This window comes from Leopardus geoffroyi, chromosome B1 (genome assembly GCF_018350155.1).
Source record: "Leopardus geoffroyi isolate Oge1 chromosome B1, O.geoffroyi_Oge1_pat1.0, whole genome shotgun sequence".
NCBI lineage: Eukaryota > Metazoa > Chordata > Mammalia > Carnivora > Felidae > Leopardus > Leopardus geoffroyi.
The window spans coordinates 202,526,460-202,551,901 of record NC_059327.1 but is presented as its reverse complement, the minus strand read 5'-3'; the positions used below and the strand labels follow the sequence as shown (position 1 = coordinate 202,551,901).

Below are 25,442 nucleotides of genomic sequence, written 5' to 3'. Positions count from 1 at the left end.
CTCTAGGTACCAAACAGAATCCCGGCCGCTGCCGCGGCCATCTGAGGCCACCCTCTAGACCTGCCCCGTGGGGGGGGGGGGGGGGGGCGGGTCATTGAAACACGGGCCTGTCCAGCCCCAGGCTCCCAGAGCTGGAAAGGGCTCGAGGTCCTGCGGTTGTCCAGCCGCCCTCAGGGAAGGTGGCCGGTGCTCACGCGGCTGCCCAGAGGCAGACCCTGCCCCCTGCGAGGCTGGGACCAGCGGGGTCTCCATCGCCCCGGGCTTTGCGGCCCAGAACCCAGGCCCGGCCCCCTCCCGCTCAGACCTGCTGGGCGCCCCACCCCTCCCCCTGGTGCCCCCTACTTGCTACCCTGGGTGAGCTCCTGCCTCTCCGTCTCTTCCCGCCTCGCCCCGCCATCGCCATCGCTGGCGTCAGGACTGGTGGCAGGAACAGCTGTGGCTGGGGCCGGGGGTCAGGGGAAGGGCTGCCCTCGGCGCCCCTGCCGGCCAAGGACCATGTGCTTGTAAACTTTAATTTCCATACAGTAGAGAAACACACAGTACAAGCAACATGGGGAATCCATTGTACAGCAAAGGCCACCGATGCACCTCAGAACACACGCGCGCCCCTCCCCCCCACGCCCCGCCACCTGCCGCTTCACGCAGAACGGCACAGGGGAGGAGGAACCAGCTTGGTCCTTGGAACCCCAACCCCCGTCAAGGGGCTTCCTCTGCCCGCCGTCCCAAGGCCACCTCCAGGAGGACAAGCGGCCTTCCAGAGGGTGTCAGGTGCTCTCTGCCCCTGGCCAGTCTCTCTCCTGCCACAGGGCTTGGCCGGGAAGCCAGGGCGCCTCCGCTCGGCACCTGCTGTGGGCCGGGTCCCCACGCTTGACTCCCCGAGTCAGACACGGCCGCCCCCCAGGGCCTCCAGGCTGGTGGGGTCACAGCCCTGGTCATTCAGTGCGGTGGGCACTGTGGTGTTCAGTGGGGGGGGGGGGGGGATGGGAGGCATTCCTTGCGGAGGATGGGCTCGGGGACCGACCTGAGCAGGTGAGTCGGAGGGGAGGGAGGGGTAGGAGTAGGTTGGACGTTTGGACACAGGTATGGACAGGTGTCGAGGCAGGGGTGTAGGACAGAAGGTGGGGGCTGCAGGGAACTCCAGAGGAGTGTTCTAGATATCCCGGGCACTTGGAGGGTGGCCCTCAGGAGCATCTGTACGCGGGGGACATCCGGCTGCCCCCGTGGCACTGTGATGAGGGAGCCGACCCCCCGAAGGCTGAGAGGCAGGTCCCTGGCCAAGCCCTGCCTGCGGCGCTGCCCCTGGACAGCCAGGAGGGGGCCTCTGGCTCTGCTGAGGACCATCCGTGGTCCTTCGTCCCGACCCCGTGGGAGGCAGCGGCTCCGGACGGGACCTCTCGGCTGGCACCTGTCCTGGGCCGCAGGCTCTGGCACTCGGCGACGTGGGGAGAGCTCCCCCTCACAGGACCACCTCGGGCGCGATGCTGAACAGGAGGTCATCATTCCCCCGACGCACCTCCAGAAGCAGAGGGGACTCCGTCAGGACGGCCTCCTGCAGCTCGCTCGAGTCCGCCAGCGGGCGCCCGTTGACCTTGACGATGATGTCGCCATCTTGGATGCCCCCCCTGCCGACGGAGAGACACCCGGTCACCGCACATCCCTGCGAGGTCAGGACCCCGCTCGGGGGACGATCTGGTTGAACAGCAGCGGTTGAAGAAAAACCACTTCCGCAGGTGAGAACAGCACCCTGACTGCGGGGTTCCTACCCCAGTTGAAAACCAACGTCCTACGAGGGCCAGGGCTGTGTCAGCCTGCTTCTTCTACACGTTAGGAGGGCTGGGTCCAAGTGTAGGCTGCCACCTTCCTAGCTGGGCTGCCTCAGGCCAGGCACTCGGCCCCTTTGAGCCTCGGCTTCTACACCTGCAGCCCTATGTGGGGACACGCTTTGCAAATTGCGAGGTCCAGGCCGCGGTGAGGGTTGACTAAGGCGTTGCGTATGGAACGCTGATTCACGCCGTGGCCATCGGCTGCCACCGTGGTCCCTGGTCCCACCGCGCTGGCCCTGAGGGCAGCCGCCTGCTGAAACCCTGAATAAGGGGCCTGAGCTGGGTGCTGACTCTTTGCCCTCACGGATCTGCGTTCCAGCAACTTGTCCTGTAGGCCGGCTGCAGACCGAGCGCGTGTACTGGGGGCCCATGTCCTCCCGCACAAGCAACACGGCACGTGCAAGAGGAAGGGGGTCCTCGTGGGGTGAAGGGGCCCCGCAGGGCTCTGGGCCCGCCTGCCTGGTTCCTCTCCACTCCACCGCCTGCCCTCGCGCCCCACGGCCCGTGAGCTCGACCTCCAGCTGTGGGAATTACCGTTTAGACCACTGACGAATGCAGCCCACCCTCCAACAGCGGAGACCTGGGGCAAAGGAGGGAAGGGGCTCGTCAGAGCCCCTCTGGGCCCGGATCGGCCCACAAGCGTGCCGGGCCCGTGCCGCACCGGCTGCCTCAGCTCATGGTGTTGGGAACAGTCAGTCTTTCCCAGCACTCGGTGGTCTCAAAGGAAACGGGGCTTTATCTCATCTGAGCTTGACCAAGTCTCCTCAGGGGACAAAGAGTGGGCTGAATCGTGTCCATCTTGCAGACAAGGAAGGAGGCCCAGGCTGGCGGGAGTCAGGCCGGCATGGGGTTTGAGCTCTGGGGGGGGTCTCTACTGCTCTGTCTCCCCAGACCCAAAGGAAAGGACATTCTGGGGGCGCCTAGGGGGCTCAGTCGGTTGAGGGTCCGACTTCAGCTTAGGTCATGATCTCACGGGTCGTGGGTTCAAGCCCCACGTCGGGCTCTGTGCTGACAGCTCAGAGCCTGGAGCCCGCTTCGGATTCTGTCTCCCTCTCTGCCCCTCCCCTGCTTCCACTCTGTATCTCTCTCTCTCTCTCTCAAAAATAAATCAATGTAAAATGACAATAAAAATAAAAAGAAAAAGAAAGGATATTCCGAACCAAGGATGGTGACTGCCAATGCCCCAAGGAGAACTTTATCTTTCCAGCCTGCCCCTGGCTTAGACGACAAGCCAGAATCCCACCTGACACATCCATGCCATATCACGTGCCAGGGGGCTCAAGGTCGTACAAGGTCACCGAGGCGAGCCCACCCTTGGCCTCATGCCCACCCAACCCCACCCACCAAGATGTCTGCTGGCCCCGTCCAGCCTTCCTGCTTCCTGTAGGGCAGTCTACCTCTGAGAAGGTGAGTTTGGAACCACCTCCTGCACGTAGATCCCACTGCTGACCGATGGGAAGTCTGGGTCGCTGGCTTTCAGTTCTTCCAGCAAACTGAAAAGGCAGTTCCGCGGTTAAGGCACGTCTGCCCCCATCCTCACGTGGGGGCGGCTACAACCCCCAAGCCCCTGGAGCCCCCAGAAGCTGGGAGAGGCAAAGAAGGACTCTCCCCTCAGAGCCTTCGGTGGGAGCGCGTCCCTGCTGATGCCCTGATTTGGGACTACTGGCCTCCAGAAGTGTGAGAGAAGGAAGTTTGTGGTGATTTGCTACGGTAACCACAGAGGCTTCCTGGAGGAGGCAGCACCTGAAGGGAGCCTGAGGGAGCTGAGGAAACCTATGGGACAACCTATGGCACTGCAGGGGAGGGACCGGCCTGAGCCCAGGCCTGGGAGTGCGCGTGCGTCTGGCCCACGGGAACACCTGCAGGCAGCCAGGCATGGCTGGACAGGGTCTGGGAGGAGGAGGGAGGGGAGGGAGGGGCAGCGGGAATGCATCATCCTTAGACACTCACCTCGGGGTGATGGTCCGCATCCGTATGCCGATGAAACGCTTCTTCCAGTCTGGGAACAAATCATGACAAGACTCCGTTAGAGCCTCTGTGAAAACCTCTGCCTTCCCTGAGGGGCCATGTGAGGACTAAATTTCCCCCAGGAGCCAAAAAAGCAGCGGGAGTCATTTGTGTAGTCACAGGCCTAGAGCTGCTTCTCTCCTCTAGGCTGCTCTTGAAGGGCTGGGAGATGTCCTGCCTCATCTGGTGGCTTCATGCCCACCCCCGCCCTTAGGACCCACACACCCATATCAGCTCCCACATCTGCTGTGTCATGAGACCCACACCCAAACCCTGGTGGGCACTGGAGCTCTCCTCTCCAGCCTTATCTCCCAGATTTCCCAGACTTGCCTGCTCAGATCTGAACTTGTCACCTTCTCCTGCCTTCCCCATAAATGATATTATTAGCCGATAATGCCCAGTGAGCACTAGCCACATGCCAGGCCCTCTGTTTAGAGCATCATACACACAACTTCCCCCTGGCTGCTCCAGCCTGTGACTTAGAAGGTGTCCTAGACCCAGAAATAACATTTACTTGTCTTGGACCATAAAATATGTCTCAGTACATTTTAAAATGTCCTATCATAAAAACATGCTCTCTGACCACAGCAGAATTAAAGAAGTCTCCAAGAACTTAGAAACGAAATAACATACTTCTGAACAACCCATTTTCAAAGAAGAAGTCAAACAGGAAACTAGAAAGGATTTTCAACTAAATAAAAATGGCAAAACGACGTATCAAAACTTGTGAGATGCAGGTAAAGCAGTACGTGGAGGGCAATGAATAGCACCAAAGTGCCCATATCAAAAAAGAAAAGGGTTTCACATCAATGACCTCAGCTTTCACCTTAAGAGCAAGAAAAAGAAGATCAGATGAAACCCAATGTAAGCAGAAGAAAGGAAATACCAAAGATTGGAAATCCGTGAAGTAGAAAACAGAAACATAATAGAGAAGATAAAACTTTAAGCTTTCAGCCACACTGGTCAACCAAAAAATGAAAACAAGGAAAAAGGAAAAAGGAAAAGAGAAGATAATTATCCTCACCAGGACCGCGAGGGGTGACATCGTCACGGATCCCACAGGCATTAAAAGGGTCGTAAGACATAACAATGAATAACTTGATGCCAATACGTTTAATGACCCAGACAAAATGCACACGTTTAAGTTTCCAAACTGCCAAATCTCACTCATGAAGCAGCAGACAACCACGTAACCTCACCTCTATTGTTAAAAACTTAATTTTTAGTTAAAAATCTTCCCACAAAGAAAACTTCAGGCCCAGGTGGTCCCACAGGAAAATTCTACTAAATGTTTAGGAAGGAAATAGCACCGACTCTGCACAAACTCTTGTAGAACACTGAAAATGAGCAAATACTTCTGGGGTATCGTGATTTATAACGAGAAATATGTATTCTGATGTTCGTTTGTGGTTCCCAGCACACACCCCCTAACACTTTTGTAATCCCTGTGATAAAGGCTCTGGGGACATCTTTTGCTGTCAGATCCTGAAATGGTGACAGTGACAAATGTGAGATGGGTTTCTTCTGTTACCTACACCACAAGCCCCTTGCAACCACTCCTGAGTATACGTTAGTGAGTGATTTTGAGAAGCCCCTAAGGAAGGGGCTGGTTGCTAGGGAAACCTACCCATGTGGCCAAGGGTCAAACTTTCAGCCCCGACTCCCAACCTGCCTCTGGGGAGAGGTGAGGGGCTGGAGGATGACATAATCACCATGGCGGGGATGTAACCAATCATGCCTACACCATGAAGCCTCCATTCAAGCCCGAGAGGGTGGGTGGGAGAGGTTCCCAGTTGGTGATTCCTCGGAAGCACTCTGTGCCTCTCCCCAGACCTGCCCTGTGCGTCTCTTCCATTGTTCCTGAGTTACTCCCCTTTATACATAAAATGGTCATCTAGCAAGTAACTGTTTTTCTGAGCTCTGTGAGCCGCTCTACCAAATGATCCAACCCGAGGAGGGGCCATGAGAACCCCCAGTCTATAGCCGGTGGGTCAGAAGCACAGGTGATAGCCTGCACTTTTGATTGGCATCTGACTTGGGGGGCAGTCTCGTATGACCTTGATTGTGGGGTCTGACACTATCTCCAGGCAGACAGTGTCAGGCTCAGGGGAGAACAATAGGACAGCTAGCTGGCTTTGGGAAGCCCCTCGCATTTGGCCCCCAGGGTGTCAGAAGCGACGCAGTGTCATGGCAGAGAACTGAGGACAGATAAGAGGCACGGGAGGGGAGTTTTTCCTAAACAACTTCCCAACTATCATCCCGATACTAAAACCAGAAAACTAGACCCACACCCCTCTGGAAGACGGCTGCAAAAACCCTGTAGACATTTTCAGCGAACCAAATCCAACAATATGGAAAAAAGGATAATACCTCATGAGCAAGGGGGCTTTATCCCAGGAATACAAGGATGGTTCAACCCTCAAAACTCAGCCAACACAATTTGCCACATTAACAGACTCAAAACGAAGACCGTCGCCTCCAAAGGTCTAGAAAAAGTGTCTGACAAAATCTTCTAGCATCTGTGCCTTCTAAAACCCACGAATGGAAGGGAACTTTTTCCACCTGGGGCGGGACACCTGCGAGAGAGCTTGAATGAGCATTCTGCTTACTGGCAGAAGACTACAGACGTCTCTCCAAGGTCAGGAACAACGCAAGGACATCCTCTCTCACCACTTTTATTCAGTGTCTTATGCAGGCTCTGGCCAGACAAGAACAAAAGAAAAGCCATCTGGACTGAAAGAAAGAGGCAAAAACTGCCTCTATCCACAGACTGCAGAATAATCTGCGTAGAAAATCAGATGAGGACACCTGGGTGGCTCAGTCGGTTAAGCATCTGACTTCCGCTCAGCCCATGATCTCACAGTTCGTAAGTTCTGGGGGAGGAATTGACAAGCCGATTCTGAAATCCATACAGAGGGGCGCCTGGGTGGCTCAGTCGGTTAAGCATCTGACTTCCGCTCAGCCCATGATCTCACAGTTCGTAAGTTCTGGGGGAGGAATTGACAAGCCGATTCTGAAATCCATACAGAGGGGCGCCTGGGTGGCTCAGTCGGTTAAGCATCTGACTTCCGCTCAGCCCATGATCTCACAGTTCGTAAGTTCTGGGGGAGGAATTGACAAGCCGATTCTGAAATCCATACAGAGGGGCGCCTGGGTGGCTCAGACGGTTAAGCACCCGATTCTTGGTTTCGGCTCAGGTCAGGGTCTCACGGTTTTGTGAGGTCGAGTCCCGTACCTGGTTCTGTGCTGACAGCGTGGAGCCTGCTTGGGATTCTCTCTCTCTTCTCTCTCTGCCCCTCCCCTGCTCATGCTGCTCTCTGTCTCTCTCAAAATAAATAAACTTAAAAAAATAAATAAAATCCACAAGAAAATGCAAAGGATGCAGAAAAACCAGACCGACTTTGGAGGCGGGACAGATTGGGAGGGCTGACGTTGCCTGACCTGAGGACACTGCAGAGCTGCGGAAATCCGGACGGACAGACAGACAAGTGGGGCAAGACAGGCTCATTTTTTTGTTTTGTTTTGTTTTGACAAAGGAGCAGTTTAGGGGAGAAAAATACACAGCGCCAGAACAACAGACTATCCAAAACAAAAACAAACAAAAAAGAACGTTGATTCATACTTTGCGCTATTAAAAAAATTAATTCAAAATACACCATCGTCCTGAGTCTAAGACCTCAAAAAGTAAACTTCTAGGGGCGCCTGGAGGGCTCTGTCAGTTAGGCATCTGACTTCAGCTCAGGTCAGGATCTCACGGTTCTTGGGTTCGAGCCCCGCATCAGCTGTGCTGACAGCTCAGAGCCTGATGCCCGCTTCCGATTCTGTGTCTCCCTCCCTGCCCCTCCCCCACTCACCCTCTGTCTCCCTCTGTCTATTGAAAACGAGTGAACGTTAAAAAATTTTAAAATAAACAAAAAACAAAACAGAGTAAACTGCTAGAGAAAAAGGTAGGAGAAAATATTCCTAGCCTTTGGTTAGCAAACATTTCCTAAATACAACACCACACGCACGATCCATTTAAAAAACTTTGTTAAATGAGACGTCATAAAAATTCACAAAACTTCTCTTGGAAGACACCGTTCAGGGAACGAAAAGTGAGGCCACGGGAGGAAACGTTTGCAGCTCGTCTCTCTGACGAAGGCTCCTATCCACAATGCTCTCAAAACCTGCTAAGGACACAGACAGCCCAATCTTTTTAAGTGGGCAAAATATCTAAACAGATTTTTCTGCACACAAGATCGATGGACGGGGCCAGGTGGCTCCGGGTGAGGGGAGGTCAGAGCGGCGGGGCAGCGGGGGGGAGGGGGGGGGTGGCGGGGCTGGGCCCACGGGTCTGCAGTCCGGGCGGCTTGGGTGTTCACCCTCAGCAGGTGCAGCCTGGGAGGGCTTTGGAGCAGAGACGGCCGTGGTCTGCCCTAAGTTTGGAAAGCGCCCCTCAGCCGGGAAGGTGTGTGGGGGTGAGGACAGCGGTACATCCCAGGCTGGGGTGCCGGAGAGGGAGGAAAGGGCCAGGCTGTAAATCTGGGAGTCACCCCCTAGATGGCACTTCAACCCTTAAGGCTGGGCGGGGTCCTCAGAGGAAAGGACAAGGGCCCTGCACAGAGGCCTGGGCCCCGCATCCCGCTCCCGATATGAGCGCCGGCCCCTGGTCAGCATTGCTCAGAACCCCAAGGTCATGCTTCAAAACAGGAAGGAGCCCGAGCCTCCTGTGCTTGTGCGTGAGCAGGCCCCTGGCTGGGCAGAAGTGCAGCCCTGTCACCCGCCAGGCAGCCGCCATCGCGTTTGAGTCCTTGGTCACAACCCCGCTCGGCACCCAGCCCGGAGCCAGCGGGCCCAGCCCCACGCGGCCTCTCCCGAAACACGGGCGGTGGGGTGGGGGGCGGTGCAGGGTGGCCTGACTGGGTCCCTTTGTCTCCTCCTTCGCCGGGACGTCACCTAAATGCGAGGGTGCCGCGTGGCGCTGGGGACACGGAGGTGGGCTGGAGGTCCTGGCTCTGTGTCTTGCTAAATACCTCGTGCAGCCACTTTGGACCCAGGCGAGGCGACAGTCAGTGCAGGAAACGAAACCACGGCGGGGGGGGGGGGGGGGGGGGGGAGGGAGGACTTCGGTCCCGAGTGCTCCCTGTGGGGAGACAGGCAGCTCCCCACACCGCCCGCGTGTTCGTGTCGCCAGACGACGCACTGAAAGCCGTCGGCTGCAGGGCACGTGAACGTCACCTCAGCATGAAAACCAGCCAAGCCACGGAGAAGCGCGGGTCTGGGGCTTTGCGGGCACCAGGGCTGATCCCTGAGGGGCCCCCTGAACCCGCCTCCCGGCCAACGCCCCTCCGCCCCAGCTCCAAGTTCAAGCCTCACCGGGGACCCCACCTCTCCTCCCCTGCAGCTGCCACACCCCAGCCAGGCCGCCAGGAAGGCAGCGGGGCCCCTCGTGGTTCCCCGCGGTGGACCCCCCGCCCGGCACCCGCGGCTGCCTGCCAGCCCGCGCCCCTCTCTGCACCCCTCTCCCGACCCTCTGCCGGCCTCCCTACTCTGACGTCACCGCGTAGGCTGGCGCTCCCGTGCCCCTCCCCCCTCCCCCCCCCCGCCCCCGCCCCAGCTAGAACAGAACCCCCCCAGGGGCCGAGGCTCCGCGAACATTCGAACATTCGTCGTCGCCTCTGCTCCGAGACCCACCCTGCAGTCCAGAAAGCGGACTGACGGTCCCAGCCACGGAGCTGGGAGAGCGCCCAGCTCAGGTTCCAGGGACACTAAAGCCTGCGGCACCTTGAAGAAGCGACGATGGGTTCCAGGGCGCAGGCCCTGCCCCCCCCACCCCCTGCTCCTGCCTCCTGCCGCCTCCCCGTCTATGGCACGCGGTGCCCCGAGTCAGCCTGTGACTGCGGCCGGGGAACATGCACGGCAGTGCCCGCCCCCAGCGCCTCCCTGCACCTCTCCCCGGGCGCACGGGACACAGAGACCCCTGGGGCCGGAGGTGAGCGACGTTTCCACTCCCCAGGCTGGGCTGAGCACTGAGGATCCATCTTCCACAGTTCACGGGGGGGGGGGGGGGGGGGGGGGGGGGGGGGGGGGACCCTCAGCCAAGCAGCCCTGGGGGTGCACGCAAGTCCCAAGGCTGGCTGAACCCCCAAACCCTCGTGAGCCCCGAAGCTGAGACAGGACCAAGAAGGGCTCCTTGACATCTCCCGAATTTAACTTAAGGATGGTCTGTTTTAAAGAACTTTGGATTATACTCTGGTTTCTCTTCAGATCGTGTAAATCTTTCGCCTTTTAAAGAACTTTAGATTAACTGGGCTTACGTATTTTGAAACTTTTATTAAGAAAAAAAAAAGCAAGAGTGAACACGTCAAGCTCAAAGGTTTTAAATTATAGATTCAGTCACCCCGCTAAGAATTACTGGGCTCTTTGATTAGTCCACATGTCCTAGGGGAGGTGACAGCTCTGGGGGCAGGGGATGACTGTTTCCCAGGGTGTCCGGGGGACGGTCACAACAAAGGAATGAACCCTGGTGGCCCCCGGCGGGCTCTGGCCCGAGAGCGGAGAGGAACAGAGCTACAAGCGAGGAGACACTACCGTCCAGTTTCCCGGAACAGTCACCTGACGACTCAACCTGCACCACATGCAGACCCACCGATTTCCAGGAGGCGGCCAAGGCCAAAGGCACCACTGGGGCAGAGGGCAGTTACACCAGGGGCACTCAGCTACTAGGGAAAGGACCAAGGCTGTGACAGCTATGAAGGTGAAGCCCTGGGCTAAGTCCTGAGCTCCCCAGCAGCCAAGGAGTAAAGGGCTCCAAAGGGTTGGATGGCGCCCTGTCTAAGAGAAGAGGCCGTCAGCCTCTCTAGGGAAGGCCGGCTCTGCCCTGGCTCCAGGCCGTCTTCACACAAGGGCCCCCGATGAACCAAACGGTGTTCTCGCTCGAGAGTAGTTCTTCAGGTGACCAGCCCTCACGGCACCGGTCGCGGCTGCACTGGGTTCCGAGTGCTTGGCTGGTGGGACCGTTGGGGATGGGGCAAGCATGAAGAGGCCCCCTGCTCTCAGCGAACTGCTGGTGAGGGGGCTGGGAGGAGACAGGGGAGCAGTCTGAAGGTGGGAGTGGCGGGGGGGAGGCCTGGGCGGCGAGCAGGTGGGCGCGGGAGACAAAACGGCGGGAGGGAGGCGCTCACTTGGGCTAAAATGAAAGGCAGGAGGGTCGAGGCCGCCAGGAAAGCTCCTGAGATCAGGAGACACGACCCTACTTTGGAGAACAGCCGTGGCCACCAATTGTAAGAAGGCGCTTGGCAGGCCCTCACTGGGGAGTCACCTGTGCCTGGCCAAGGCCCACACCGAGTGGATGCCCCTGGCTGTCCAGAAGCGGGCAGGGGAGGCTGGACATCCCTGTGTGGATGGGGATGGAGAGAAGGGGCTGAGAGAACATGACTTCCAAGGATCAGGGGCTTGGGCACCACCGCTTTGGAGTCGAGGATACCTTCCCGGGAAGTCGACCCGACCAGCAGACTGAGGGGGGCAGTGTGCGGGGATGGGCGGGTGGGAGGAAGGAAAGGAGGGAGGGAGAGATGGAGGGAGGGAGAGATGGAGGGAGGGAGAGATGGAGGGAGGGAGAGATGGAGGGAGGGAGGAAGGAAAGGAGGGAGGGAGGGAGGAAGGAAAGCAGGGAGGGAGGAAGGAAGGAAGGAAGGAAGGAAGAAAGGAAGGAAGGAGGGGGAGGGAGGTAGGAAGGAAAGGAGGGAGGGAGGGAGAAAAAAAGGAAGACAGGAAGGAAGGGGAGGGAGGAAGGAAGGAAGAAAGGAAGGAAGGGGAGGGAGGGAGGAAGGGAGAGAGGGAGAAAGGAAGGAAGGAAGGAGGGAAGGAAAGAAGGAAAGAAGGAAGGAAGAAAGGAAGGAAGGAAGGAAGGAAGGAAGAGAGGAAGGGAGGGAGGGAGGACAGACGGACGAGTCTGCAGCCGCCCAGAGAAGTGGAGCCTGGGGAGCCCAGGTCACTGGAGGCGGGTGGTGGGTGGGGACAGTCTCGCGTGGTGGGGGTTGCACGTGGACAAGAAGCCCGGGGCGGGGGGTACAGAGAAGGAGGCCGTGGCTGAGCGGGCGGGGGCCCCAGGGCGCCGGGGGACAGCTCGGAAGGCCGGCGTCCCTGCCCCGGCAGCCCCGGGGTGGCACCGTACCTTTGGCGTGCCTGTCCTGGAACTCCGTGAGGAAGCGTGTGATGCGGTCCGAGGGGATGGCGAAGGAGATGCCGGCCGCAACCTTGAGCGTGTTGATGCCGATGACCTCTCCGTCCTGTGCGGGGGGGCCGTCCGAGGGGGCGGTCACCCGGGGAGCCCGAGCCCCGTGGCCGCCGCCCGGTTCCCGTGGCCAACCGGCGGTCACCGCCCCCGGAGGGCTCCCGGAAGCTGTCCGGGAAAGGTGCTCCGGGGTTCGCCTCCGGGCCAGGGACCCCTCACCTCTCCCTCCAAGCCGGACCCCTCCTCTCCCTCGCCAGAGAGTGTCGGTACGGGAGCTCGCGGTCCGCCCCGCGAGGAGGACACCCCCAGCAGCATCCCGGGAGCCCAGACGGGGGGGGGGGGGGGGTGATGAGGCATACGCACCCCTCTCTGCCTTCCTTCTAGAAGCGCGGCCGGGGGCGTGAGGTCGGGGCGGCTCCCGGCATCACCCGCCCCCTCTGCGCCCTGGGAGCTGTCCTCTCCCGCCGCCCCCACCCTGCACCCCTCGAGGCTGCAGCCGGGGCCCCGGACACACCTCGCTCTTGACACCCTCCCGGGAAGGCACTCCTCTCCATACCCAGCACGCACCCCTGCGCCGGCTTTTCTGGCCTCCAGCCTGAAGCCCACCCGCACGACTTTCTCGAACACCAGTGCTGCGGCCTTCGTCCCGCTGAGCGTCTGACCCCTCCCGCTCGTGCCGTGCTGCTCCCCGGACCATCTTTCCCCTGCAACCTCAGACCCTCGGTCTCCACAGTGCAAGTTAGATGCTCCCTCCTCCAGGAAGCCCTCTCTGCCTGCATCCCTGCAGAGCCCCCTCACTGCTCCTCACGTCACACTTGCCCACGGGAGCTCCCCAGGGCGGGGAGGGCATCCAACAATTCTCAGGGCCCAGAGCCGAACTGATTTCTGAAGTGAACTTTGGGTTGATTCTGGAAATCTCCCCTGGGATGGGAATGAGCCTGACTCTGGGGCCCAAGGCAGACCTGGGGCAGGGGTGACCCAACAGGGCTGGGACGGAAGGAGGACGCCCCCACACCCTCGCACGTAAACGCAAAGATGGGGGGCCCAGAGCCGTGACCGGCCGTGACCTGTGTCTCCCCTGCCCCACGTCCTTGATGGGCATGTGGTCCCTGCCTGGCTGCTGTTCTGGGTCACCCTTACTCAGCATCCCTGGGGACTTGGGGGGGCCGGGCAACAGGCACTTGGGGTCATGCCCTCCCCCGGGGCCCCCAGCCCGGCCACCGGGTGCGAAGATTCAAGGTACATCTTCGAGGTTCCATCCCCGCCTTGGGGCCGTGCTGCCATGTGAGTGGAGGACTTGGGGACACTCACCAGGTTCACCAGGGGTCCCCCGGAGTTCCCGTACTGCAAGGGAGGAAACGAGACGTTAGCTGAGCCCTGAGCCCCTCGCGGGTTCCTGAAGCTCTGTCTCCCGAGCCCTCCCTGTTAACCAGCACAGAAGACGGGTACTCGGATTTTACCCCCAACAGCATCGAAAGGCCTCACTCCTGCCCCCATTTCACAGGTGAGAAAGCTGAGGCCCCGGAGGCCACGTGGACGCCGTCTGGCCTGGGCCAGAGCCCTCTGCACACGCCACACGCCTCCAGATTCGCCTCACGGGGTACAGTTCTTCCCCACCCGCCTCGAGGGGTCTCTACAAAGACTAACATTTCCAGAAGAGCCCGAACCACGGCACACCAGAGAGGTGGGTGTGGGGCGCCTGGGCAGAGCGCGCCGTAAGCCCCCCGATTCGGTGGCAACACTGAGGACGAGAAAAGCGAGGCTGACAGGGTGAGTGGTTCGGGCGCGGCTACGCCTCTGTGTCCCCCAAGGGCTGGCCCGGGTCAGGAATGAAGCCGCCGACTCCCAGGGCGGGCCTGGCGCCCGCGTGCAGAAGTCACAGGGAGTCCAGGCTCCGCTCAGCGCAAAGAAGGACCTTTCTAGCATGCGGGCCGGGCGACGGGGAGCGAGCCCCAACGGAGGCCCCGCGAGGACTCACGTTGATGATGGCGTCCGTCTGGATGTAGTCCATGTCTGAGTCCCGGAGGCCCAGCTCCTTGCCGTCCCGCTGGGCCGTGCTGACGATGCCCGTGGTCACCGTGTTCTGCAGGGCAAACGGACTGCCGATGGCCACCACAAACTCGCCGGGCCGCAGGTCTGCCGAGTGGCCCAGCAGCAGGGCCGGGAGCTTCTTCTGCAGGGGGGACACGGGGAGGGAGGCTCAGCTGTCTGCCTTGGGTGAGACTGGAGCCAGATCAAGGCCGGGACGGTCCCAGGAGGGCCGGAGCGGCTGGAGAGACCCATCGGGGGTGAAGGGCAAGGCAAGCTGCCAACTCAGACAGAGGCCGGGCTGGCCTCCAGCGGACCCGTAGCAGGAGAGACCCGGGCTGGAGTCCTTGGAACAGAGCCTCAGCCGCACCAGTGACCACAGGGGTCCCCAGGTGGGCTGCAGGGGTCACACACACGGAGGAGGCCCACGGGGTCCGGCTGGGCACAGCCTCTGAGGTCATCGAGCTCAGTGGTTCGGTGGCCACAGGTCCCTCTGAAAGTCTGACAGGGGCTACGAATGCCGTCAAAAATGCACCACACACAGACTGATGCCTAGGACTGCAGGGGCTCTGGAGCCCTAGTTTTGGAATCCTTGATCCAGCTCAACCAGATCTCCCGATGTAGACACACAGGGAAACTGAGGCCCAGAGCGGCGAGGTGACTCAGCCAAGCTCTGCCATCACCCCCTGCCCAGGGAGACGCCTGCCCACTCCAGTTTCACGTGGAGCCAGCCGTCTGTCTGTCTGAGTCCACGGCTGGGCCGGCAGCTCTGAGGGCCAGCCGTGTTGGGGTCGCCTCCGTGTTCCGGAAGCTGCAGGAGACATGCTCAGAGGGGGTGCTCCTGGGGGGGCTTAAGGTGCCCAAGTGTGCACAGTGGCGAACGTGGAATCCACGGCGGCCGAGGCCCCGTCGCCAGCACCTCCGTGAATCTGGGGGTTCGGTGTCGCACGCCTTACGTCCGAGGCCACCACCGGGGAGGGGCACTGTTTCTGGGGGCTCCCGGGGGACGGCAGTCACTTGCAGACAGAAAGCTTTAAGAGAAGGTGCCAGCGACCGTCCTGTCCCGATCGCGGGGGGCCTCCCTCTAGCTCTGGACAAGGACCCCACACGTCGGACCCTCTGAGCACCCGGTTCTGTGTGGTCACTCCCCTTTCCTTCCTGGCAGTGGCCTCCTCTTTCTGCTCCAGCCACCATGCCACTTAAGGTCTTCTGTCCCAGGGCAGCTCCCAGTACAAACGGGGGGACCTGTGAACGGGGGTGAGGCGAGCCGGCAGGGCTCCACTCGGCCCTTCCTCACCTGCCCGCGTGGCCGCGGGGCCACAACCCCCCCAAGTCTGGGGGGGCCACCACACACGGGACCCAGAGGCTGAGGCAGCTCCCGCTGGGAGGTCGTGCAGGCCTTACTAAAGTCCACCAGCCCCTGGGGCCACGGACGGCTGCTGCGTGTGCCCCTCGGGATTGTGCCGCGGCGCCTGGAACAGGAGAGACCCGGCGACCGCCAGACCCACGGTCCAGTCTGGCTCTGCGTCACCCTGTGGGGGTCCTCGGCAGGGGCTGCACCCTGTGGCCCTCGGGCCAAATGCAGCCTGCTGCCTGTTTCTGTTTTGTAAATAAAGTTTTATGGGGACACGGCCACGGGCTCGTGTGGCCTGTGGTGGCTGCATCGTTGAGAGGCGTCCCCAGAGGGCCCGGACCCCACAAAGCCTCGAAGTGCTTACTATCTGCAGCTTCACCGAAGACGTTTGCCAGCCTCTGTCTTTGAGCACACCCCATGCCCCGCCCCAGCCTCAGTTTCCCCATCTTTAGAATGGAGGTGGTGTCCCCGGGCTCAGTAACTGCCGTGGGGAAGGGTCCTGTTGGGATAAGCCTCTCCTCCTCCCTGGATCGGGCAAGAAGGAGCCTCCTCACAAAAGATTCATTATCACCAAAACCACACACTTTCATTCAGAAAGAGCAGAAGCCGGACTCCAAGTCATCCAAGCCAGACTCACCAGCACAGACAGCCGCCCGGTAACCGGCCTCACGGCAGGGGCAGGCTGCCGTCACCGAGAGTCACGACCACAACACTGGACGTGCCCTGCCCCGGCTTAGCCTGACCTTGGGCAGTGACTTAACCTCTCTGACCTCAGTGTCCCCTCGGAAGCAGCAGGACACCGACGCCCCTTCCGTCAAGGGCGGTGGGGCGCAGGCACAGTGCCAGCCCCTGGCGGTGACGCGGGACGGCTGTGGCCCCACTGTGGGCCCCGCCTGGCCAGCTGGGGGGACGGGATGTGGAGGGACCGGGGCGTATGTCCCGGAGCTCCGGGCCAGCGTCCCATCAGCCCCACGGGGGAAGCTGCCTGTCCTGGAGTGAGCCGGGAGGGACGCAGGCAGCCCTGGGCCTTGGAGGACGCCCCTTCGCGAATGACTTGGGGGCACATCGCTGGCCGGCGGGCGGCAGCCCGGCTCTGCTCGCACACGGCAGCTCAGGAAGCAGGGGCGGGGGGTCTGGAGACCCCGGTTCTAGGCTGGCCCGCCCCGTGGCTGGGCCTCGGTTCCTCCGAGCGTCCCACAGGGAGGTCGGGCCGAGGCGACTCCGAGCGCTGGGGTCTGGGAAGGCGCCCCCGCCCCGCCCGCCGCCCACTCACCTTGGGGTGGATCTGGATGGTGGCGATGTCCGACTTCTTGTCGATGTCTTTGATGGTGGCCTCGTACGTGTCTCCATTCTGCAGCTGCACCTTGAGCTGCTGCCGGCCCGAGACGGCATTGGAGGTGGACACCACGTGGGCGTTGGTGACGATCAGGCCGGCCTCCGACATGATGAAGCCCGAGCCGCTGGACAGGGGCACGTTGCGGCCAAACAGGGGGTGTCTGCGGGGAGCGAGCGCGGGCGGGGGGGTGGTCAGGGCGGGCGGGGGCCTGCTGGAGGGGACTGGAGCCCCGTGGGGGGTAAGAGAACGCGGTTCGGGGCCCCCCACCCCCACCCCGCCCTCAGGCCCAGCCCTGCCAAGCTTCGTCTGCGGCCTTGGCCGGCTCACTTAACGCCGGGCCCTCTTCACGGCCTCAAGGGGGGTGGTGACCTCTGACTTGCAGTCTGCCGGGAAGGGACACGAGGCCCACGCCTGGCAGGCCTGTTAGGACAGGCGGGCACAGAGCTAGAGCCAGACAGGCCGGCACTCTAATCTCAGGGCCGTCCTGCTCATTACCTGCCTGGCCATGGGCAGGCCTCAGTCTCCCCAGCTAGGAAATGGGGCATCCACCCTGCTGGGTGTGACGCCTGTTGTCCAAAGCGCCTGGGGGCAGGAAGCCACTCAACAAACAGGGCTGGGGGACAGCGCAGCAGGTGCCGGGGTCCCCAGGGGGGTACTTCTCCGCGGAGGGGCAGATCGGACCGTGCAGGGAAGGGGCAGTGTTGGGGCGGTCGTGTTCCCACCCCGCCCGGTCCCTCCCCTGCCCCGCACCTGCCCTGAAGCCCCAGACGGCGTGACAGGCAGCGCTGGGGGCAGGCTCTGCTCCATGATGACACCAGGTGTCATCCTTCTGGGGACTCGGGGCGGAGGGGACAGCGGACGGTGCAGGGTGGGGTGTGTGCTCAGACACAAGCAGACGCCGGGCCCCGGCCTCTGTCTCCGTGACCGGGAGCAAACGGTCAGAGGTCAGAGTTCCCTGATGCGTGACCACGCCCAGCCGCCCGCAGGGCCAAGAGGGAACCACGGCCGCGGCTCAGGACCCTCTCTGGGGCGGGTCGCCTCTGGGACCCCCGAGGGGCCTGGACGGGGCAGGAGAGAAGGAACTCGAGGGTGGGGGCTGTCTCAGGGAAGTGAGGGTTGCACAAGACCCACCTCGGCGGGCAGGACCGGTGACCAGAGCCAAGGCCACCGGGCACCCCGAGCCAGACTCCCCGAGTGATTTAATGCTCACGACCACCCTACATGATAGGAGGCCTTCAGTTTGCGGGTGGGGAAACTGAGGTCCAGGACTTGAACTACTTCTCTGGGTCAGGCAGGCAAAGGGCAGAGCAGGGGTTTCAAGCAGGCAGCCTGGGCACTCGGCCCCAGGGGGACCATGGGATCTGACCACTCACACGGGCCGTTGCCCCCGCCCCCCAGCTCCGTGTGGCCCTGGGCGAGGGCTGCGCCTGGCCACACCCCTGCACCCACGGCTAGGGTCTGGCGCTTGTCTGCTGGAGGGGCCTGAGGCGGGCCCGAGGCAGCCCCGGGGCCTCCCCGCCCAGGCCGGGGTCACAGCCAAGGCTCCCAAGCTTGATGAGCATCTCATCTGTGTCTGGGATCTTGCCCGCTCGGTCTCGTCCACCCACTCACCCACCCACGTGGACATCGGCCTCGGAGGCTGATGTGGCACTGGCATTGCCACCTGGCCAGACTGGGCTACAGTCAGCAATTGGCTGGCTCGAAGCCTGGTGCCCGGAGCCTTCTGGAAATACACGGTCCTCGTCTGAGCCACTGGCAAGGCCAGGGACATACCACTTAGTGTGTCCAGTTGTAATTTCCTCAATGATATGTCTCAGGGTCTGGAGGTTGCAGAAAGGGCAGTAAGGGGTCAGCTCTCGGGTCTGAGAGCCCTGGGGTGAAACCCCGACTTGGCACTCAGCCGCTCTGTGAGCTCAGAGAAGTTTCCAGGCCTCTGCTCCACACCCAGAAAATGGGAACATCAAAGCTTAGCTTCTGGGGCTCAGCCCTGAGGGACAGCAGTCCGTCGGGGTACCGTCTCAGTCAGCACTGAGGGGTGGGCCCCCCGGGCCTGACTCTTGGGGTGACTCCTGTGAGTGCCCGGCTGTCTCCACTAAGAGGTGGGCATTCACCAGGGCTGTTTAGACAGATGCAGGCAAAGTGGCCAAGGGGCCTCAGCTTGCCGCGTGGAGCACCATCAGGGGTGAGCACTGTCCTCACCCTCCAGAGATGGGGGCAGTGACGTCCGGGAGCGAGGGCTTCCCCCGGGCAAGCTCCACGCCCAGGGAGCAGGGAGCCCCGTGCTGGGGCCAGGAATCGGGGTGTGGGGGATTCTGCCCACCCCCAGGGACCGGGTGGCCCCCGGACCCTCTGCGCCTCGGTGTTGGCATAATGGCACCGGCCGGCCTCCACCCCTTGGGACAGCGCTGCCGGGGGACGGGGCTCTGGCCCTGCATGCCTCATCTGGGCTGTCTGGAGGCCCCCTCCCACACAGGGGCCACGAGGTTAAGACAAGGAAGAGGAACCCTGAACGTGAGACGTCGCACTGTCAGCGTCTTCTCTCTGGGGAGTACAGGATGCCCCGGGAGACCTCAGGACTGCCCTGAGCGATCAGCCGTCGGGGCCCCGGAGCTTCCCAGAAGCAGCTCTGACAGTCTCAGGGCCACCAGAGCTGACTCCGCGGTGAGCCTGCTTAGCACGCCCTGGCGCTGTGAGGTCGGTATCCCCCCACCCCACTTGGCGGGGAGACCAGAGTCAGAGAGGGGCCGCCCTCCCCAAGGGCGCCAGGTGTCGGGGAGGTCTGCCGGACCCCACGTGCGCTTGGCTTCGACCGCCCCCGTGCTAGAACGGGGGTGGGGGGTGCCCGGGAGGGGTTCGCACACCTCAGGAAGAGCTCTATGTGGACCACGGCCGGCGCGATCTTCTCCACCACGTCCGCGATGAAGTTGAACTTGTACCTCGGGCTGGTCAGCTGGTGGAGACCTGCGCTGGCAGGAACAACCAGGCGCATTAATGAGGCCCAGACACCGCCAGCGGTGCCCCGACCCCCCCCCCCCGGGAAGAAGCTCCAGCAAGGACCCCCCCCCCAGGCTCAGAGCCCCTCAGGGATGCCCGACACTCAGCCCGGTGACACCCAGATATTTGGGAGGGGGCTCCCTCGTCCCAAGAATGGTTACTGTGGAGTCTCCTCACTGGATGCGATACCACCCGGCGGGCCGGGAGGCTCAGAGATGTCAGGACACTTATCCTGACGTGACACTTGAGCCAGACCTGAGCCAGCCCCCTGGGCCCTCACCCTTTCTCTCACCCAGAGCAATGCCCTGGCGTGAGGCCACCGTCCCCTCCCCCGCCGGCTCTGGCCCATCCTCCAGCCCATGCTAGTGCCGTGATCGGGCAAGGTGACAGCAGAGGTCCCCGGCCATCCCTTCGGAGCTGCCCCGGTCTGGCGCTGGGGTGGCCCCCTCCCAGGCCCCGCGGGACTCCGGATGTCTGCGTCGCCAGGGCCCCCCATCCAACTTGGCCGGACCCCAGTCCGACTTTCCAGGCGGTTCATGAACCCCCTGGAACCTTTGCCGGCTCAGATTTCTGCTGCTGTCAGCAGTGGGGGCCGCCGCCTGCCGGGACCGCAGGCCTGAGGGATGTGGGTGGCACCGGGCCCACACCCCTTCGGTCTCCCTGCTCGGGCATGTGCTGAGCTCTCTCCGGTCGCAGCCAGAGACTGGCGGTACCTGGAACCGGGCCCGCCCGGCACTGCTTGTAAGCGGCTCCCCGAATGAGCCAAGTGCTGGGAGTCCCGCAGGCCGGGCTTGGCTGGGCAGCCCCACTTCCGGCTGTGTGGCTTCAGGCAAATCACTCACCCTCTCTGGGCCTTGACTCCTAGTCTGAAAATGAGGCTGAAGGTGCCCCCCCACCCCCGACCTGTGGGAACCGGGTACGGATGTGACTTGTGAGCCTAACCCTGCACCCCGGGACTGGTGCTGGCGAGCAAAGAGGGCTCTGCCCGTGAAGTCCAGTTCTGGGAGGTGAGGGGTCATCAGGGTTGAGTGAGAATCCGGATTTTTCCGTTTTGCCCAGAGGGACAGGAGGTAAGGCGAGTGCAGCCATCATCGGTGCTGCATAAACATCTGGGGCAAATGCAGGGCTCTCCACACCCCGACTCGTGTCCCCACGTCCAGGAAGCAGCCAGGGCAGGGGGCACTGCCCCCATCTTAAAGGTGGGAAAACTGTGGCTCCCCGAGCTCAGTCCTCTTGCCTGGAGATGCGTCTCTAGTTAGAGAAGGCAGGTTCTGAGCGCAGGCCGAGGGCTCTCCTCCTTAGGGGTCCCGAGTGTCCGTTATGCCTGAACCGGAGAGAGCCTCCCTCGGGGTCCAAGGTCAGAGGTGGGGAGGAGCCCCCCCCCCGCCAGTTCTGTGATGTCTGCTTCTCAGCCAGGCAGTGGGCGCTGGGCAGGGGGGCCCAGGCCACCGTGGTCAGCCTGAATCAAAGGCTGCCTGTCCGGGGTGGCCAGAGCCTGCCGGCCACCGCGAGGCCCCTCACCCATCAAAATGCAGGTGGCCAGGGGCTACCTGGCCTGGGAGCCCTCTTCCTCCGGGTGGCAAACCCTCGGAGGGGCGGGGTGTAAGGCTCAGAGCTCACATTAACGGGGGCCCCGGGGCAGGGCCCACTGTGGGCCAGGGTTCCTTCCACGCGCCCAGCATGCCATCGCGGTCGGAGTCTGTATCTCTACGCGGGATCGCTAATTCTCCCTGACGCTCTGCGACCGAGGCCGCCAGGCAGCTGGGGGGGCTGGGCCCAGCTCTGCCCTCTCCACCTCGAGGCAACCCCCCTGGGAGCCCACGTCATACTCTGGCCTCCGGGCACAGGGAAGGAAACCAGCCACAGAGTTGCTGCCCTGTCCAGGTTCCAGTCTCTGACGAGACGTGCCTGGCCGGGCAGTTCCTGTGCCCTGGGGACCTCAGAGGACCCCGACCCAGGCCCTTGTCTCTTCCACCGGGTGGGCGTTTGGCAGGGTCTGCCGGCTTTCCCCGGCCGAGGCTCGCGCCCACCGTGCTCTGCTGGGGCGGCCAGTCCCCGAGGGCCCAGTCAAGGGTCACCCTCTCCCTGCTGTGTAACCTGTGGGGCCATTTACCCCCAGTCTCTGCTCCATCACCCACCGTTCTGTGCCTCACCTGCACAGACCATTCCCCACTTCCCCCCGCAGGACGCGCCAGCTTGTCCCGGGCACAACTCCAGTGCCGTCTCCTCCAGGCAGTCCCCCGGCAGGCTCCTTCCAGCCAGCGTGAGTCTCTCCCTCCTGGGGTTCCCAGTGTAATGCCCCACCCACGGCCCTGCCTCTCATGCGGGGTCTCTGTGTGCACCTGAGTTCAGGCGAGTCGGGCACAGCACAGCGTGACGGGGGACGGGGCACAGCAAAGCCCAGAGGTGCCCCAATCCGGGTCCCAGGGACTTCAGAGCCTGAGTCCTCCCTGACCCAGAGCCTGGGGCACCCCTCCGAGGCTCCTGGGTCAGCCAGCTGATGACTAGAGCCCCGCCGGGCCCTGTCCCTTTAAGCAGAGCCCCGCGGTGGGCGGTGGGGAGGGGGTGGTGGGGCGGGGCAGGCCTGTTTCCTGGTCCTCCTCCCTACACACAGATGAATCACCCCATGAATCAGTGGGAAGGGAGGACTCGGTTCCCACAGCCTCTTTCCACATGAAAACCGTGGGCCCCACGGCTGGAAAGCAGACTCTGTTTATTTGGGCTTTTGACAACCCCCACCCCCACCCCCTCCTCCAGCCAAAGTTCTGAAGTCAACAGTCAGTCCCCACCAGATCCAGCCGTTAGCCTTTGTCGTTGTTGTTGTCGTGTTTTGTTTTCAAAAATAAACTGTGACCCACGGGCTCTGGAAGGTCCAGTTCGTGCGGAATTTGACACGGCAAAGCAATCGAGGCCAGGCGTCCAGGGGGGCCTCCCGGGAGAGGAAGGGACACGGCCAGGATGGGACGGACTGGGGACATGGGTTGGCAGGGAGAGAAGCTGGGCGTCAGGGCTCCACCCCAACACCCTGGCGTGGCCGAGCTCCCTGGAGGGCTCAGGGACGGTGGCAAACCCCGAGAGAAGACTTCACTATGTGCCAATTCTGGAGAGCCATACTGCCACGGAACAACAGAGGGGGAGACCAAGGCCCAGAGTGGGAAAGTGACCAGCCCAGACATCCCGCCGGGCCGCCCTATAGTGTTGTTACACAGGCTGTGGACTGCACAAGCCCAGGACCATTACTGACGAAGGTCTCCGCATGACTGGCTTCCCTTGGAGTTGGGCAGTGCACAGCCCGCCCGACTACGCATTACCCCTCCAGCGCGTAACAGGCACGGAGACCCAGTTCTGGCCCTCTCTGAGGTCATTGCCTTGATTCCATCAGAAGAAGCCGCCACCTGTCACGCCGTGGTTAGCTGTGAACTGGGATGGAAGGGCCGTGGGCAGATGACCGCAAAGCCTGGGCCTATGCGTCCGTAATGCTGAACACAGCTTGTAGCCCAGATGATGACGTCTTAGTGGTGCCTTCGAGGCCCAGGTTCTACCTGCACCTGTCGCTCTCCCCTCTGGGCCCCCGGCTCCCTTCCTTTGTTCCTCGAGCCCAGGCCTGCACCCCTCCTCCGGGGAGCCTGCCCTGACTTGGCAGGCTCAGTGACCACTCTCACCCCTCTGGGTCCCACAGCGCCTTGTAACACCTCCCTTCCCGAGGCATGTCCTTCTGTCCCCATGGCCTGGGCGCCCCAATCCACAGCACTGAGCAGGGAGCAGTGAGACAATGAGTGAATGAGCAAGGGGGGGGGTGCATGGATGTTCTACAGGGACCGGGGCGCTGTCCCAGGGGACCCCCCACAGCCCCCAGCCCCCACCTGCAGGCCACACTCACCCATCTGAGGCGGGCTCTGAAGCCCCAGGAGCCACCTCCAGGGTCTAATTAGCCCCCAGAGCCAGGAACAGGAGCGTCCGATCCCACTGTGGCTCCCAGGGGCACCAGCACCGCTGTCCGTGGCCCTGGGGCCCCAGGCGCCTGTCCCTGGAATGCAGGCCTCCTCCCCCGTGGGTCCCTCCCCACAGCCGCCATCCACGGGCTCCAGGCCCGTGGTCCGGTGAACTCTCGTGGCAGTTCTTCAAGGCAGGTGTCTCTGCCCATTTTGCAGGCCAGGAGAACCCCCCCACCAGGGCCCAGAGCCAGGTCCCTTGACGCTGACCCCAGGTACCTCCTCTGTCCCGGGCTGGTCCTCAGCCACTGTGCCTGGCTGTCCTGCCCGGGGGCGCCTGACCTGGCCAGTCCTCGCCTTGGGGCCAGCCTGGCTCCTCTAATGTGCCAACATCATGGAGGAGAGGCCCTCCCACCGGCCTGTCTGGACTTTTTCAAGGTGGGTATGCAGGCCAGTCGCCACGGAAGCCAAGGTGTGCTCGGCCCCCGGCCCTCCCCCGACAGGAAGCCCTCCCGGCCCTGTTGGGTCCATCAGCGGCTCCTCTGGGCTCAGGCTTCCCAGCCGGGTCCTGGGAAGTCCCCTGGGCATGTGGCAGCCCTTCCACAGACATTGCCTTCCGGCACCTTCTCTCCCTCGACTACCTACCTCTCCTTCACCCTCACGGTTATGGCAGGAACACCCAGCCGTCGGCACTCAGTCTGCTGGCGCTCAGGGCTGTTAGCCTTTACGCTGTGCCAAGCGCTTTGGACTCCTCGCCTGACTGCTCAGTGGCCCAGCGGGAAGGACACCACTGCCGTCCCCACTTCACAGATGAGGGATCTGGGGCGCGGAGAGCTTAGGAGACCTGCAGGTGGTGTAGCTGGGACTCAGCCCTGAGAACCGAACAGGGTCGCAGGTCTGGCTCTGCCCGTCACGCGCTCCAGGGTGAAAGCATACAGTTGGGCAGGTTGGACACTGCACATCTCCAAGGGTTCACCTGCTCCCCCCTGCCTCTAGACCTGGTGTTCGGTGTAGGGCACACAAACATGCATCCTGGCCACACCTTTGCTGCACTGAGGACAAGGGACCTGCGACTTCATTCTCTTCCTCACCTGCTTATTTAACAACCTTATCAAAATCAGACAGAAAAGCCACTTCCCCAAGGCGCTGGAGGTCTGCCTCGCGTGCAGAACAGCACATGGAAAATCAGGGGAATCTGGGCGTGGGCAGAGCTGTCCCTCCCCAGCTGGGGTAGCTCGATGCCCCCGCTAAGCTTTTTCTTCTAACGGGCCATGAAAATAAGACCTCAAGAATGTGTGTTTAAGGCTTTGACAGCCTGAAGCACAAGCCCAGCGTCTCCCCCTTGACCTTGGGGAACCCGGGGGCCTTCCTCCCTCAAGGCGAGGCCCGGGAGGAGGCCTGAGACCCTCGGGCAGGACACAGTGCTCACTCCGCCAGGCGCCCACCCACTTCCTTGTCTGGTTTGTGCAAACCCCAGGCCCCTGGGGAGGCCGCGCGAGTGTGGCTGGGCCCCGTCTCCCCCAGAGCTCCTGGCAGGCGGGTGAGCTGGCGGACGACTGAGGGGTGCCCGTCAGGTGCATGGGGCCAGCGGGTGGAGCCTGGAACACCGTGGGTCCAGCTCACCCAGCACAGGGCTCGTCTGGCTGAGCTGCACAGCTCCGGTCATCCTCACGTGGCTGCGTGTCTCCCCTGGGTCCCCTCGGATACGAACCCGGAGGCAAGGACGGGGCTTCGGATCTGGGCGGGGCCCATC

The 25,442-nt window shown here is 62.2% G+C and overlaps 1 protein-coding gene across 3 annotated transcripts in view; it reads right to left on the bottom strand.

The window, feature by feature from the left end:
* Nucleotides 1-496: 496 nt before the first annotated feature.
* The window catches only part of HTRA3 (HtrA serine peptidase 3), a 29,877-nt gene continuing 4,931 nt past the window's right edge, over nt 497-25,442 (bottom strand). The window contains exons 2-9 of one of the 3 annotated variants that reach the window (XM_045474685.1): nt 19,625-19,724; nt 16,701-16,923; nt 14,024-14,218; nt 13,357-13,389; nt 11,986-12,100; nt 3,774-3,822; nt 3,221-3,316; nt 497-1,622 (exon numbers count right to left, since the gene is read on the bottom strand). In XM_045474685.1, the coding sequence (XP_045330641.1) occupies nt 1,457-1,622; nt 3,221-3,316; nt 3,774-3,822; nt 11,986-12,100; nt 13,357-13,389; nt 14,024-14,218; nt 16,701-16,923; nt 19,625-19,724 (977 nt within the window). In that variant the 3' untranslated portion in view covers nt 497-1,456. Of the gene's footprint in view, nt 1,623-3,220; nt 3,317-3,773; nt 3,823-10,122; nt 10,888-10,999; nt 11,205-11,985; nt 12,101-13,356; nt 13,390-14,023; nt 14,219-16,700; nt 16,924-19,624; nt 19,725-25,442 lie in introns of those variants that run through there. The other 2 variants (XM_045474688.1, XM_045474687.1) reach the window with 2 other exon arrangements.